General features: G+C 29.1%; 2 protein-coding genes across 7 annotated transcripts in view; one reads left to right on the top strand and one right to left on the bottom strand.

Moving 5' to 3' along the window:
- The first annotated feature begins 5,847 nt into the window (after positions 1-5,847).
- On the top strand, positions 5,848-10,472 carry LOC129916514 (uncharacterized). The gene is made up of 5 exons (XM_055996512.1): positions 5,848-6,143; positions 9,565-9,679; positions 9,756-9,875; positions 9,929-10,133; positions 10,193-10,472. The coding sequence occupies exons 1-5, from the start codon at positions 6,050-6,052 to the stop codon at positions 10,388-10,390; spliced, it is 732 nt and encodes a 243-aa protein (XP_055852487.1). The 5' UTR covers positions 5,848-6,049; the 3' UTR covers positions 10,391-10,472.
- Positions 10,473-13,919: 3,447 nt separating this feature from the next.
- Positions 13,920-15,174, bottom strand: part of LOC129914814 (protein roadkill) — a 270,121-nt gene continuing 268,866 nt past the window's right edge. For all 6 annotated transcript variants that reach the window (XM_055994221.1, XM_055994219.1, XM_055994220.1 and 3 more), the window contains 2 exons: positions 14,893-15,035; positions 13,920-14,831 (listed from right to left, as the gene is read on the bottom strand). In XM_055994221.1, the coding sequence (XP_055850196.1) occupies positions 14,687-14,831; positions 14,893-15,035 (288 nt within the window). In that variant the 3' untranslated portion in view covers positions 13,920-14,686. The remainder of the gene's footprint in view (positions 14,832-14,892; positions 15,036-15,174) is intronic.

Here is a 15,174-nt window from a genome sequence, read left to right as displayed (position 1 = left end):
CGGTGTGCTGATATCTCGGGCAGATTTTGGAAAGATTTAAACAGCTCTTGAAAGTAGGAAAACAGTTCTTATAGAAACCGTTACTAAATTTGTTCAAACAATTTTCCTTTTATAAAAGAATAAGGTCCGAAGTAGGTATTCAAAAAAACGTTTTTTTGCATTTTTTAACGGTAAAATTAAACAGGAGCTGATTAAATTTTTCTGACTTAGGATTCGAGTTCAGCACACCAAAAACCTTCAGAAAAGTATAATTTTGTTTCGGCATCAAAACCCTTGTAATCCAGTGTTACATATCTTTATTTTTTGTATTACCTTATTACCCTTACCTCTGTATACGAGAAAGTCAGAAATAAAACGAAATGTTTTATAAACATAAAAAAAAAAACGATTATTATTATGAACATTTCGAAGAAATCTTCCTCTAAAATATAACGCACGTAATCGCAATATAACAAAATACGTAAAATAATAATTTTTTGCCTTTATTGCGGTAATTGATTGCTTTCCGACACTGAAGGCAATTACTTGCTGCTCCTTTTTTTTCTATAGCAGATCTTTCAAACGTAATTTAAATTATGATAAAGTTGAAAATACCGACAGATGTCCGAGCGTGAACAACTTTTCGTCCGGAACTCACAATAGGGGAATAGTTAGTGGAATTAAATTTTTCCGGGTGGAATCTTGTTCACGTGAAACTCACGATATGCCTGAATATGTCACAAATTTCTGAACACATGATTGGTTTTCTTTATAAAGGAAACATTCATACCAGATTTTACTACTGTACCATTTTCAAGAAGATACAAATTATTGCGCTAAAAGTCATGCCTTCAACTTTTTTTCTCAGAACAAGTGAGTACCGCTTTGTGAAATGCATAAGACCTTATGTAAAGTAAAACATCAAATAACTTGATGTGCGCAACTGCAAGCATATAACTGGGGAGAGCGTGCTTACTCGAAGAGCATTATGGTTATATAGCGAAAGCGATCGTGGATTTAAAGATCTACTTTAAGTAAGTAAGTAATAATCAGACCTATCGTGAGTGTCACGTGAACGGAATTCCATCCGGAAAAATTGAATTTAAATTTTACCCTATTTTGAGTTCCGGTCAAAAATTTTGGAGGGGGCTGGAAAATTTTTCTATAATTTTTTAGGGGGTAAATGTGCGAAAAATTTTCATTTCTTTTTATTAATTTTTGATCGAGAGCTAAACGCTGTGCTGCGGTACTGAAAGTGGTATAGTAGCATTATACTGCTCTCGACAGATTCGTACTACTGTCTCCTTCTTTCAAATTCAGAGTACCTAGTGTTTTTTCAAAGTTCTTGTGTCCCAAACATTTTACACAAACAGCAAGGAGTTGAGTTAACCTTAAAAAAAAAAAAACACTTTATTTCGTTCGAAATTTGTCATGTGCTGAATCCAAAACTGTTTACAGATTTATTCCTATCACGTCAAGAGTTTTTGAGCTATACTCATCAATATTTTCGTTATATACGCCCATGTTCCGCACTTCGATCGAAAGTGAATTCAAATCACTTTTCAATTTCACGTGAAATGAAATATCAATATTCTTCATTTCGATCGGTTTCGAAAACTTCGAAATTGCTTCTAACTGTCAAAACTGAAGGATCTGCCATTTTTATTTTGTTTCTAAAGTGAAATTACTGCAATTGCAAATTCATTGAAAAAGGCCCCCAAATTCACGAACAGTAACATAGTGAATTGAATTCGATCAGAAAATCTAAATGAGTGAAAGAATGCAGAACACCTAATTTCACTGTCGTCAAGAGAATACGCAAAAAGTGAAATGCAGAATGTGAAAGTCTCAAAAACTAATTTTGAATGAAATTCTTTTTGATGTTTAATCCGAAATATATGTATATGTATGTTTTTCGTTATATGTTGCTGTTTTAATCCAAATCAGATGCGCAAACTGCAGTTTTCTTAAAGAAACCTGTTGGCCACTTTGATTTTGAGATATCAAAAATTTTTTATTTCCAATATCTTTGAGAAAAATATTATTAAAAAAAAAAAAAGTAAATAAGAAGTTTTGCAATAATTTAACGGTGATGTAATTGGGAGTCAAAATACTAAAAAAATGATCTAAAGAATTCTGAATTGGACTTAAATCCGAAAAACAAAAATTATCCCAACCCTCATCGTCAGCTTTGGCTCTTACTCAAACAAACCCAAACAGCCGTTTCAGAATTTGGAGGGGGCTTGAGCATCTGTGCTGCCTCTAAATCTCTAAGATTTACGAACAAGTTTCAGTTAATCATGTACGTTATGATGAAATCAGCTAAATAAAAACATGATCTTGAAGGCTTGGGGGGGGGGGCTTGAGCCCCCTGAGCCCCCCCCCTTAAATACGCCATTGTTTGGTACCTTTATTCACAACATGGTTTTGGTCTCATAAGATTTGTTTTATGCTATTAATCTTTGCCAAATGATGAATCAAGGTCTAGTTCGATGTAAGAAATACCTATTCTAGTTTTAAAATTCATCTTTTCAAGTAACACAATACTCCACAGACCAGAGGCTTACTTGTAATGCAACTTTTTCTGAAAAATATTCAATACTATTCATAAATCGAGTACCTATAGGCTTTGAAAAACAATATTCTGGAAACAAATTGACCAAAATATGAAGGTTTAAGGTTACAATTATTGGACTTTTTTTTAATGGTTTTCTTCAAAAACAAAAACTAACTAGTAATACAGTAAAATAAGGAGAAAAAAGGGGTAAATCTCGGAATGAATGTTAGTAGAAATTTTTTTTGCTCAATATCTTCCTTTTGCCATTCTATAACATATCTCAAAAGTCTAGAAAAATCTCATGTCCGCTTGTCGCGATTTCAAGGTCATATCGCGAAATGGAGATTTTCAAAATTAGCAAAAATAGGCTATGGTAGTATATACACATATGATACATGATTTCAAGGTATTTTTTAATGCTGATTCCAAAAAATCTAAAATCAAGACAATCTGACGTCTCTGGAAAAAGTTATACTTGTCTTTCATCTGTCAACTCATATTATTATAACAGTTGCAAACTTACTGCCGAAAAACCCTTAAAAATTATGGTAGATGAACCAAATTTTGCATGAAGATTTTAGAATCCATCATTATTAAAAATCAAAACAATCCATTACAAAAAATATATATACCTACGAAATAATGGTATTTTTTGATGGAGGGGCAAATTTTAGGATATGCACTAAAGAAGATTCTTGTTCATCTTAGGAATAAGTGCAAATAGGCTAATTTTTTCATTTTAATCTTTGTTTGGATATTCTTTAACTACCCTCAAAAATCTAAAAAAATCTCATGTCCGCAAGTCCTAATTTTCTTGGTTTGAAAATAAGGTGCAGATTTTAAAAAATTGGAAAACTACACTTCAGATATTTGTGTCAGATCAACATGAATAAGGTGCATTACTTTTCAGGGATGGTCAGGTTGACTTGTTTGTGAGTTTTGTTGGAATTAGTGTTAAAAAATACCTTTAAATCATGTCGCTTATGTTGGTATACATATAAAAATTTAAACTTTTCTTATTAATTTTTTAAAATCTGCACCTTATTTTCAAACCAAGAAAATTAGGACTTGCGGACATGAGATATTTTTAGATTTTTGAGGGTAGTTAAAGAATATCCAAACAAAGATTAAAATGAAAAAATTAGCCTATTTGCACTTATTCCTAAGATGAACAAGAATCTTCTTTAGTGCATATCCTAAAATTTGCTCCTCCATCAAAAAATACCATTATTTCGTAGGTATATATATTTTTTGTAATGGATTGTTTTGATTTCTAATAATGATGGATTCTAAAATCTTCATGCAAAATTTGGTTCATCTACCATAATTTTTAAGGGTTTTTCGGCAGTAAGTTTGCAACTGTTATAATAATATGAGTTGACAGATGAAAAATAGGTATAACTTTTTCCAGAGACGTCAGATTGTCTTGATTTTAGATTTTTTGGAATCAGCATTAAAAAATACCTTGAAATCATGTATCATATGTGTATATACTACCATAGCCTATTTTTGCTAATTTTGAAAATCTCCATTTCGCGATATGACCTTGAAATCGCGACAAGCGGACATGAGATTTTTCTAGACTTTTGAGATATGTTATAGAATGGCAAAAGGAAGATATTGAGCAAAAAAAATTTCTACTAACATTCATTCCGAGGTTAAACCCTTATTTAACTGGATTATAGTGTGAGAGCTTAAATAAGAAATCTATGAAACCTTCGCAAAGTTTGGAAATTCTGTTTTTAATTCTTCACAATCAATGTTACGTTCGATTAAAACTCGAGGTTGAGAACTTGGATATCTTCTCATTTTGCCATAAATAGTTCAAAATTTGACGCACAGTACCCATTTCTCAATAGAATTGACAAGGTCACTGATGGGCTATGTTATAGAAATGGGTAAAATTTAAAGAATACTATAAAATTATTCCTCTTAAAATTGAATATTTTGGATAAGCTTATTATTCGGTTTGTTATATAAATATTACACATTTACTCATTTTTTTTCCAAGCTCATAACATACCCTTATCGAGTATCCTATTCGTTTATCGTGGTCTTTAAATAGAAATGTTCAACAAAAATGTCATGCTTTAAAGCCGTAAAGGAAGGGTTAACTATTTTGGCAGTCAAAAAGATTTATGGAACCTTGAATATTAACAAGGACACATGAAATATGAAGTTATGACAATAATTGTATAGACTGTAGATTACCCAACTTACAATTTTACTTCCACAAGGGTCTAACGAAGCTATTTCGATATTAGAAATATTGCTTCTATATACGACTATAGAGAAGGGAAGAGAAGCCCTAAAGTGTATTTTGAATAGTAGTAGGGTAAATTAAATTTTAAAATAATGGAGTCTCTTTGGGGCTTTCATTCAGCTATATTACGATTTGCAACAATCAATTTATAGTTAGTAGAATTTGAAATTCAATATCTTATTACTTTATTCAAAAAAAGTTTTGAAAACAGAGAATGATACCAAAAGTTATTAATTGAAATGTACCTAAATATAAAATTCCATCAAAAAGTTGATCAGTTTTTGCATGAATTTCAAAATTTATCAACTATCAAATTTCATTATTTATCAACTATCAGTTGATAGATGATATTCGCAAAATACGGGTGATTATTTTTATTGGCATGATTTCGCTTCCTTACTTCATTTGATTTCTTTAAGTTCATTAACCGAAGCTAACCGAGAAGATAAGTTTTCCTCGATTGAGTTTTCGTCATAGTTTTGTATGACTTAATAAAAGTAGTTAAAAAAGTTTTTATTATTTCTATATAAGGTTATTCCTTATACAAACTTTATAGAAGCTCTGCTTTGACATAATGTTAATGAGGTCGAATACTCTCGACAGCTTGCGAGCTATATTGCCATTAATGCATTGTCATGTAATTCTGAGATAAACTAAACGACTTTATCAACCTAATGGGCAAAATAATGAATCAAGAGTTTACAAACAATTACCTATTATCGTTTTAAAAAGTTCCAGCATAACACTTACCCAATTAAATTGTTTACTGAGGAATTAAGTCATAATAACCCTCTCTGAAAGTTTTTTGCGTAATGAATTGAATAAGAATTAAAATAAGTTTTGCACCACTATCGTGGCCTATATATAAAAATGTTCATATTATTGGACAGAAATTGAGCAATTTTCAACCATCTCTTTGCCCGTCTCTCATCAAAAATAATTTCTTATCAAGTGATAAGAGATAAACAAGCTGATAAACGCTCAAACTGATTACAATTATTATTGTTATGAACCCTGTCTATACACTCTTTTGCTTTGTGTTGCGTTAATTGTTTTTTAAAACCTTTTCGTTTACGTCGTCGCATCGGTTAAACTCGTAACAGATGTGTGTTTCTGTATTTTTTTCTTTCGTATTAGAAAATTAATCGCAAAAATAAAGAAGATAAATACATTTTTGAATTTTCGAAACATATTGCATCACATAAAATATTTTAAATAAATTAGACAATAAGTGATAAATACAAATAAAAATGACATCCGGAGAAAATTGTACTGACGAAGAGTGTAGTTGTTCTCCTAATTTTTATTACGACAGTTTCCAAGGGAACTGTACATCATGTCCAGGTATAAAGCATAATAATTAAGATAACATATCAGGACATTTGCTTCAACGATAAGCTTTTTTTTTTATATATTACCCAATGAAACAGATGGTAAAAAAATTGAGATAAATAAAAAAAAAACACCTTCTGAGAGTGAATTTAAGTTTTATATATTTTTACATTCCTTAACCCTTGCGAACCCAAAGCTATGAAAATCAATATTAAAAAATGTTTTTTCAGTATTATCGTGTCAAAAATATCACAACTAAGAAATATGAATAGCAAAAAGTTATGTTCCAAAATAATAAATAGCAAAACTAATGTGTTATTTTCATGTTACATGTTAGTAACATGCACTGCACATAACCACCAAAAAAAAGGGTGTTTTCATAAACGTCGGAAATCTGCGTCAGTCCAATCGTCTTTCTGCTTTGCTGCATTAATGAACACACCAATTCTGCAGAATGTTTGCAGGCCTGCGTTGGTACAATTTTCAGCAGTCACTGAGTGTTCATAAACGTCAGAAAAAAAAATATAAAAAAATTACCACAGAATGAGTTTTATTTAAGCAAAAAAATATTTCTTTTTCAGTTCCCGAAAATATTGTTTTTAATAACACGAAAAATTTGTAAACCGTGTTACATTAGGGTGGCTAAAAAAAACTACTTTCTTCTAAAAAAAAAATAATAAAAACACTGAGTAGTTCACATTTAAAACATATTATCTATGGAAAAAATATTTTCAATTAGGGTGTTCAAGAAAGTTTTTTTATGCGTTCGAAAAAAAAAAATGATTTTTAGTGCACAGAACGTTTGTTAAGTGCGTTTTTGAGTAATATTAAATTCATACCGAATTAATTAAATTGAATTTGGTTGAATTCCAAGCGTAAATGTTAAATATACCATTTTTCTGTTAAATATACAATTATCCAAAAAAAAATCAACGTGGATATTGTTTTGACCAAATTATCGAAGAAAAAAAAAATTTCCATTAGGGTGGTTCAAAATTTTTTTTTAAATTAATTACAAAAAAAATTATTTTTCACTGCAGAGAAAGTTTTTAAAACATGGTTTATGAAATATAATGTAAAATTGGGGTAGGTATTTTCGAATAAGGGGACTCAGAAAAATTACATAGGTATTTAACATTTACGCTTGGAATTCAACCAAATTCAAAGTAATTAATTCGGCATGAATTTAATATTTCTATAGCAAAAACGCACTTAACAAACTTTCTGTGCACTAAAAATCATTTTTTTTTTTCAAACGCATACAAAAACTTTCTTGAACACCCTAATTAAAAATATTTTTTCCATAGATAATTTGTTTTAAATGTGAACTACTCGGTGTTTTTATTATTTTTTTTTAGAAGAAAATATTTTTTTTTAGCCACCCTAATGTAACACGGTTTACAAATTTTTCGTGTTATTAAAAACAATATTTTCGGGGACTGAAAAAGAAATATTTTTTTGCTTAAACAAAACTCATTCTGTGGTAATTTAAAAAAAATTTTTTTTTTCTGACGTTTATAAACACTCAGTGACTGCTGAAAATTGTACCAACGCAGGCCTGCAAACATTCTGCAGAATTGGTGTGTTCATTAATGCAGAAAAGCAGAAAGACGATTGGACAGACACAGATTTCCGACGTTTATGAAAACACCCTATGTTTGCTTTTCATTTTTTTTAACAATATTTAAATTTATTAACAAAAAAAAAATCGAATCAAGAGTCAAATAAACTTCTTCTTGAGTTGTGCAGCAATAAAATTTTGGCTGCGCAATCTGCCCGATGTTGACGACATACTGACGTTTATGAACAGCAGAACTGCAGTTGGACTAAGTTAGTCCGATCGCAGATCTGACTTTATGAACACGACTAACGCAGGCCTAAGTTAGGCAGACGTTTATGAAAACACCCAAAGTCGCACAACTGAGAAAATAACTTTTTATAGAACAATAATGTATGCCACTTCTTCTAAGCCAAAAACACAAAAGACTTTCTGGATTAACATTTTTTATATCTTTTTTTTTTTCAAAATTATTACCATGTACAAAATTTTTTTTTTTTGCAAAAAAAATATGGATTTCAGTCCCTTTTTCGATAAAAAACAAATTAAAAGAATGATATTTGACTAACTTTTTGTACTAGGCATTATTATCTTTCAATTAAGCCATCGAAACCTAAAAAATTATTTGATGGAATATTTTTTACGAATTTTTAAAGATAATGTTACATGAGAGTAACGCTGTTACCGAAAGGGTTAATCAGCTGGTTACTAATCAATTTATGGGTTGAAACTATGTTTACAAATAAAAGAACACAAAAAACGAAGTGGACACGTATTAATTGATCTGGAACGCAAGGATGTATTTATTTTGAATGCAATTAATGCACAAGTTTTAGTTTTTAAAATTGGTCTCCTTTGAAAAACATCTTTTCTGTCTTTTTTTTTGTAAAGTACATTTAAAGCCCTCCTCACACAGAAGGCCCTTAAAATATGCGTTGATAATATTTTACTTTTTTGTTTTCAAAATAATTGAGGTTGTTTAGATATTTGCGATGTGTTCATTTCTTTGTCTAACCTAGGAACTGTCCATCGAAATGGGTCTTTTCAGATAAACTGACAAAAGTTGTGTATACTTTTTTTTACAATTTGTTTATAATATTACCGAATAAATAAAATGATAAATAATATTTTACCGGTCAAACAAAAAGATTTCGTATGAAAAAATTTCGCCGACGGGAAGACCTGTGGATTTCTTAATTACCAATTGTCATCTTTCACTTCCAATTTGAAATGTTCTTTAGCTCGATGAGTACAGCGTTTCTGCAGTGGTCGCACGGACTAAAGCTTTTGGATGATTTAAAAATATATTTGACTGGGTCGCAGTCGCAGGTAGTTGAAATCGTTATAGCTGTTTTTTAGAAAATTGTAATAGTTATTATTTATACATAATGTATGTACCTTTTAAGCTATTATTTAACTAGTATGAATGTACCTACTTAATTTTAGTCTAACTTTTATTGGTTAAAGATTTAATTACATATCAAATTGCAACAATATATAATTGTTTTAGTTTTTCTGTACAAAAAAAATATTATGTATACGTCACAGTGACCTATTCGTTTATATTTAATGATTTACTTAGCAAATTTTTCCAAGCCATAGTTAATTCAATATTCAATAATTAAGTCAAAGACCCCTATATTTATGATCAGTTAAATAGATAAAACACTCTTCAATCATGACATTTGACAACTAATTCAATTTTAGCCAAAATTTGGTTACAAAACTATTTTTGGTTTGATCTGGGCATTATTTACATACATATAGATAAGTTAATTCTGAAAATAACTTAAGCATATTTTTAATAACAGAAATTATTATGTAGCATTATAGAATTGTAAAACCGAAATCTTTTATTATTTTTCATTTTATCAGGTTTCAATCAACCATGTTTTTTCGAAGCCTGCTGTGCATCAGATTACCTTGTCTGTTACAAAGGATTTTGTCAGTGTCAAAATGGGATTAATTCAATATCGTGCAGCTATATAGGGTAACAACTTTTGCTCTGAATAGATTTTAAAGAAATACTTTTACAAACAGCATGACTGCACTTCTTATACTTATAGACCAACAAATCCATTCTATTTCACTGCATCACAGATTGCTCTCTCTGCCGCCTTGATAATGGGAATGGCAGCTTTGTCAATGGTTGTGTATAGGCTTTGTACAAAACCAAGATATTTAAGGTGATTATAGAGCTAAATATTTAAGAAAAAACATTTAATTTTGGGTTTTTTAGTGCACGACAAAGAGCTTTAGCTTCACAAATGGGATTAAATATGGAAAATGAAAATTTAAGTTACGCCAATTATTTACGAGCCTCACTTACATCTATGCAGATACGAGTTTTATCGCGAATGCGTGATAGACCACCAACATATGATAATCGACCAACACCGGCAGTCCCACTGGAGGCACCTCCGCCATATGAAGGCAATTCAGAGGTAAGTTTAATAAGTTTGCTTTAAGAATCCACAAAAAATTTAATATATTCAATTTTAAGGGAATTGCATTGCCACCACCTTATATGGAAGTGTTAGTCAACTCTAATGGGTATACAAATTCAACATTTATTGATCCTGAACCTGGTGGTGTTAACAGTAGAAACACCGTTTGTCCAAATTGTGATAACAACCAACATCGAATTGAAAGTGATTGTGATAAAAATGAAACTCGTGAAGAAAACCACATTCGTGTGTAGCTAGTATACTAAGTTTAATTTAATGTTCTCTATAATGTTGTTCCAAGTTGAAATAAAAATAAACTAAACGTTTTTGTAAATTGTTTTGTCTGTTATCATTTCTATATACAATATAAATGGTTTATTTATCACCCATTAGATAGAACTACTCATTCATAGTTAATGAATTAATAATTAAGAGAGAAAAAAACACTTTGTTTTACAAAAAAAAAGTACGTATTCGCCATGTAAGCCTAGGATTTTTTCGGATCGGATATTTTTCTAAAAGATAAGAGTCTCAGGAGAAAATTGAGCTTTATGAGCAATTTCAAATTCGAATTGGTAATAGCCAACAGCCATATAAAAAAGTTGAAAAAATTAAAAAAAAAAACATGAAGAGTCAATCCCGTTTAGGAAGGAGGGGCATTTAAAAACTAATAGGCCAGTCATTATGTCGGAAAAAACGGCTTAGAAATGCAAAATGACCGAGAAAGCTAAATTTTGGATATGTTGTAGGGGATGCTTAAAAAAGCTTAACTTGAAGTTTTCGACCAAGATTTCCTATGAGCTTTTTCCGCAATAACTTTTTTGACAATAACTCAGCTATCCTCCGAGATACGAACATTTTACAACGAGCTTTTTTGTAGCTTTTACCATGTTCTACATATTCATGCATACACATTTTTTGAGTATCTTAAACTGTTTTCGAGATATCGATCAAAAAAGTCAAAAATTTACGATATGCGATTTGTTTTTTGACATTATCTATTTTTTGGTGATGAATATCGAAAAAAAAATATTAAAATCAAATTTGTAGACCCTGTTTAGACCTACAATTTCGTATTTTTATTTTTTTTTTTTGACAAAAAATACGAAATTGTAGGTCTAAACAGATTTGATTTTAATATTTTTTTGGATATTCATCAATACATATTCACAATTTTTATTTTTAATTTTTTTTATCAAATTATATTACGAAATGCACCAAATATTTGTATAGGTACTTTTGAGGTTACGGTAACTTCCAAACCAGAGACATGCTTTTGTTTAGGGTTTTAATTGAATTTGATTGAAATTTAATATTCTTGTATTAAAAAAAATGAAGTGTTCAATTAAGTTTTGGTTAGATTTTTAATGTTTTTTTTTTTTTTTGTATTCAAAATATTCAAATATTAATAATAAATTGTGTAATAAAATGAAAATATTTTTTTTTTTTCAAAAAAGACCTCATTGTAAGGTTGTCTTAAAGAAAACCACAGAATTTTTAACCGTGTAACTTAATGTTTTTATTTACAGAGATCTATTTGTAGCCCAGTCTTTTCAATACTCAATAGCTACTCATTTTTTATGAGTAATTTTTTGTTTTGTTTTTGAATTATAACAGCCTGTTTTTAGGCCCAAAAATGTTGCCAGGTTCCCCTTATATTAAAATTCACAGTCTATCGACAAAATTTTGTATCTGAATAAGGGCACGACAGCATCTAATTAATAAGCCCAATGTCGTACCTGGGCGAAACGCCGTATCTTAGGTCAATTGATGCGATTTTATGTCCCTTGGAAATAAATTCCGAGCGAGATTTACGATCGCACAAAAAAGTTTGGAAAAAAAAAATAGATTCAAGATAGCGTAATGTAATTCGTGATAAACAAATAGGTCGATTTTTTAATTGAATACATTGCAGTAGCCTGATTATGTAGATTTTTTTTCAATTTGTCGTTTTTATTTAAAATTATTTGTTTCCGAATTTACCCAATACATATATTAAGATATCCGTCTCAGATTTGTAGTATAAATCTCGAAGATCCATTAACTTTTGAGACAATGTTAACCCCAACATCGTAAATTTTAAAATTAATAATGCCAATCGACTGGGCTTTACCTATAATAAAGCATGTATTTTTTAAAATTCAATAAATTCATTATTTACTTAGTTATTTCGATATTTAGGGAGTAAAAAAAAATAAGTTTAAATAATTTATTTTTATATACCTACAAATGCAAAAATTCAAACAAAAAACTATATAATGTTTCCAAAAATCAAAACAAAAAAAAACCGTTAGTTTAGGCAGAAAAAATATTTTTTCTGGATTTCGTAGTTTTTACACAAATTTGTTTATTTTTAAAAAAGCCGAACTTTCAACATTAACTGCCAATTTAAAAGTATTGGTGCTATTTATTAGAAATATGGCGCATTATTTCGATAAAGCAATACTTTAAGATAATGTAAGAAGCTTCAAAAGAATAAAAATATGGTTTTTACAGCTTTTGTGCGATCTTCTTCGATTTGTTACAGAAATGTTACATGGGGCTAAAAGGGGTTAAAAGTTTTTTTTAGCATTCCCTCGAATTACACAATTCGAAATCTGAAAAAAAAATCAACAACTCGAAAATAAAAACAACCAATTTTTGCAATTACTATTCCAAAAAATGCTCTTTAATGCATTGTTTTGAAATTGTTTTATAAGCATATTTTTTTTATTATTTTTAATTATTATTATTTTATTATTTATTATTTTTTTTCCTTAAAAACATAAAACATTAAAACGAATCCGTTTTTGAACATGTAATATTTATAGTGATTTTCTTCCTTCCATTTTTATTTTTTTGCATGTTTCTTCCTCTTTACTTTACTTTATTTGTTTTTTTTTTTTTCTTTTTTTTTACAACTAATATGGTGGTTTGTTTTGCAAGTGATGACTGTCTACTTTTTTTTTTATTAATTTTTATTTTATTTTTTAGTTACCATGTAAGTTTTTTTTTGTTTTTTTTTATTTAATTTAATTTTTTTTCGTCACACTTGAATTAATTTTTTTGCTTTTCTTTTGTTTTCCTTTATAAATACAAATTACAAATAATACATTTACACGAATTATAGTTACATAACTAAAATTAAGAAAAAAAAAAAAAAATAATTATAATTAAATATGAAATTTATCAACAATAAAAGTTTGTATTTTTTTTGTTTTAGTTTTTAGTAGGTTTGTTTTTTAATTATCTTTTTTATTGGTGGTGGTGGTTGGTGATAGTTTGGTGTTTTTAAAATAAAAAACAACATTTCTTTCGTCGAAAAAAATTTAACTATGTTAATTTTCATTAAAAAGTGTCTATGTGTGTTTTTTGTTTGTTTGTGTGTATTGTATTGTGTATTGGCAATGTCCTGAGATGAAGAGAAAAAATTAATACAAACAATTTGTGTCCACAATTGTTTTTTGTTTTAAGTTTGATTAATATATATGTAAAAGAAATTAATACAAATTTTTAATAAAAAATAACAACACATAGCCGCCGGTCAATGGGGTTTAACAAAATAAAAATTGTATTTATTTTTAAATGTTTTTTTTTCTGTTTTTTGATTTGTTTGTACAATTTGTTTCTATTTTATTTTTTTTTTTTGTTAAGAAAGAAATGAAATTAAGATAAAAACATATTTTATTTTATATTGATTTCGTATAGTTTTATTTTATCTTCATATTTTTTTTTGTTGTTGTTTATTTTTGTTTTTAAAAATGATAAAAATAATTTATTGTTGTCTATTTATATTTGTTGTAAAAAAAAAAAACTGAGAGAAAATCGACCACTTTGTGCTTTCTTCTGGCTCTGCATAGTTTTTTGTCCTACAATTCCAAATTCCTTTTTTGGGATCCTATTTTTTTTATGTTGAAGGATATAGAGTAGGATATTTATGTGTTCCATTTCTTAGCATGTCTCTTGAGATTTTTTAACCATTTTTTTGCATGAGTGTTTTTTGGATCCTGATAGATTAAAGGAGGAATAGATACGGGAACAAAGCCTGGTATTATTGGTGTTGTTGTTGTAGTTGTTGATTTAGTTTGTGTTTTTGTCGATGATGATTGTTGTTGTTGTTTTGTTGTGGTTTCAATTTTGGAAATTATTATTGAGGACGACGATGAAAATGATGATGATGCCATTGATGCTGCTGCTGAAGCTGATGATGGACAGCGTTTCTTGTTGTGATTTTCTCTTGTTTTTGAACTTTTATGTTTTTTCTTATGCTGTTGGCCAAGTATTGTTCTAATTGTATTTGCTGTCCAATCAGTATCTGCTGTTGTTGTTGGTGTTGCTGTTGTTGTTGGAGTTGTTGCAGTTTTTGGAAAAAATGGCATATTTACTGTCGATTTAGTTGTTGTTGTTGTAGTTGTTGATCTGGTTATTTTAGTTGAATCTGTATTAATTCCTAATGATTGATGTTTTAGACATATTAAATGTATTGGTTGGGGTTTAGGGTATTGTTGTTGTTGTTGTTGTTGTTGCTGCTGTTGTTGTAATTTTTGCTTATATGATAATGATCTTATCTTTCAGCTCATTTTGACGCGTTTCCTTGGTGGTCCAATTGGTGGGATTTGTTGTGTGGCGAGCGCTCGAAATGCCTCAGCTATTAAATGCGAATGTGTTGTTATCATATTCTGCCATCCATTTGTTTCCATAACATCTGTGGCATGACTGCAAAGAAATAAAGAACAATTAGTTTTGAAATATTTAAATTTTTTAAATTAAAACTTACGTATTGATAAAATCTATCGTTTGTGCTTTCAATTGATCCGCACTATGGAGATCGGCTAAAATTAAGGTTTCAGCTGCTGTTTCAACAGAAAGATTAACACACAGCGCTTCCTCACACATCACTTTTAATTTTTCTAATGCGTACTGGAAATAAATATTAAATATAAGAAATTAGAATGATTGCTTGGTAAAAATATTAAAAAATAAATGGATTGTTGTTTATTATTTGCTCTATTAGCTTACGTTTTCGTAACAATATTTCAATTGAATTGTTTATTTAACT

Source organism: Episyrphus balteatus, chromosome 3 (genome assembly GCF_945859705.1).
Source record: "Episyrphus balteatus chromosome 3, idEpiBalt1.1, whole genome shotgun sequence".
NCBI lineage: Eukaryota > Metazoa > Arthropoda > Insecta > Diptera > Syrphidae > Episyrphus > Episyrphus balteatus.
The sequence above is the reverse complement of the archived record's forward strand: the minus strand, read 5'-3'. Positions and strand labels throughout refer to the sequence as shown.

Bases quoted from the DNA above. Each gene is read 5' to 3' on its own strand.
- LOC129916514 (XM_055996512.1), top strand. From the start codon at position 6,050: ATGACATCCGGAGAAAATTGTACTGACGAAGAGTGTAGTTGTTCTCCT. The intron at 9,876-9,928 runs GTGATTATAGAG...TGGGTTTTTTAG, and splicing joins ACAAAACCAAGATATTTAAG to TGCACGACAAAGAGCTTTAG. The intron at 10,134-10,192 runs GTAAGTTTAATA...TTCAATTTTAAG, and splicing joins CATATGAAGGCAATTCAGAG to GGAATTGCATTGCCACCACC.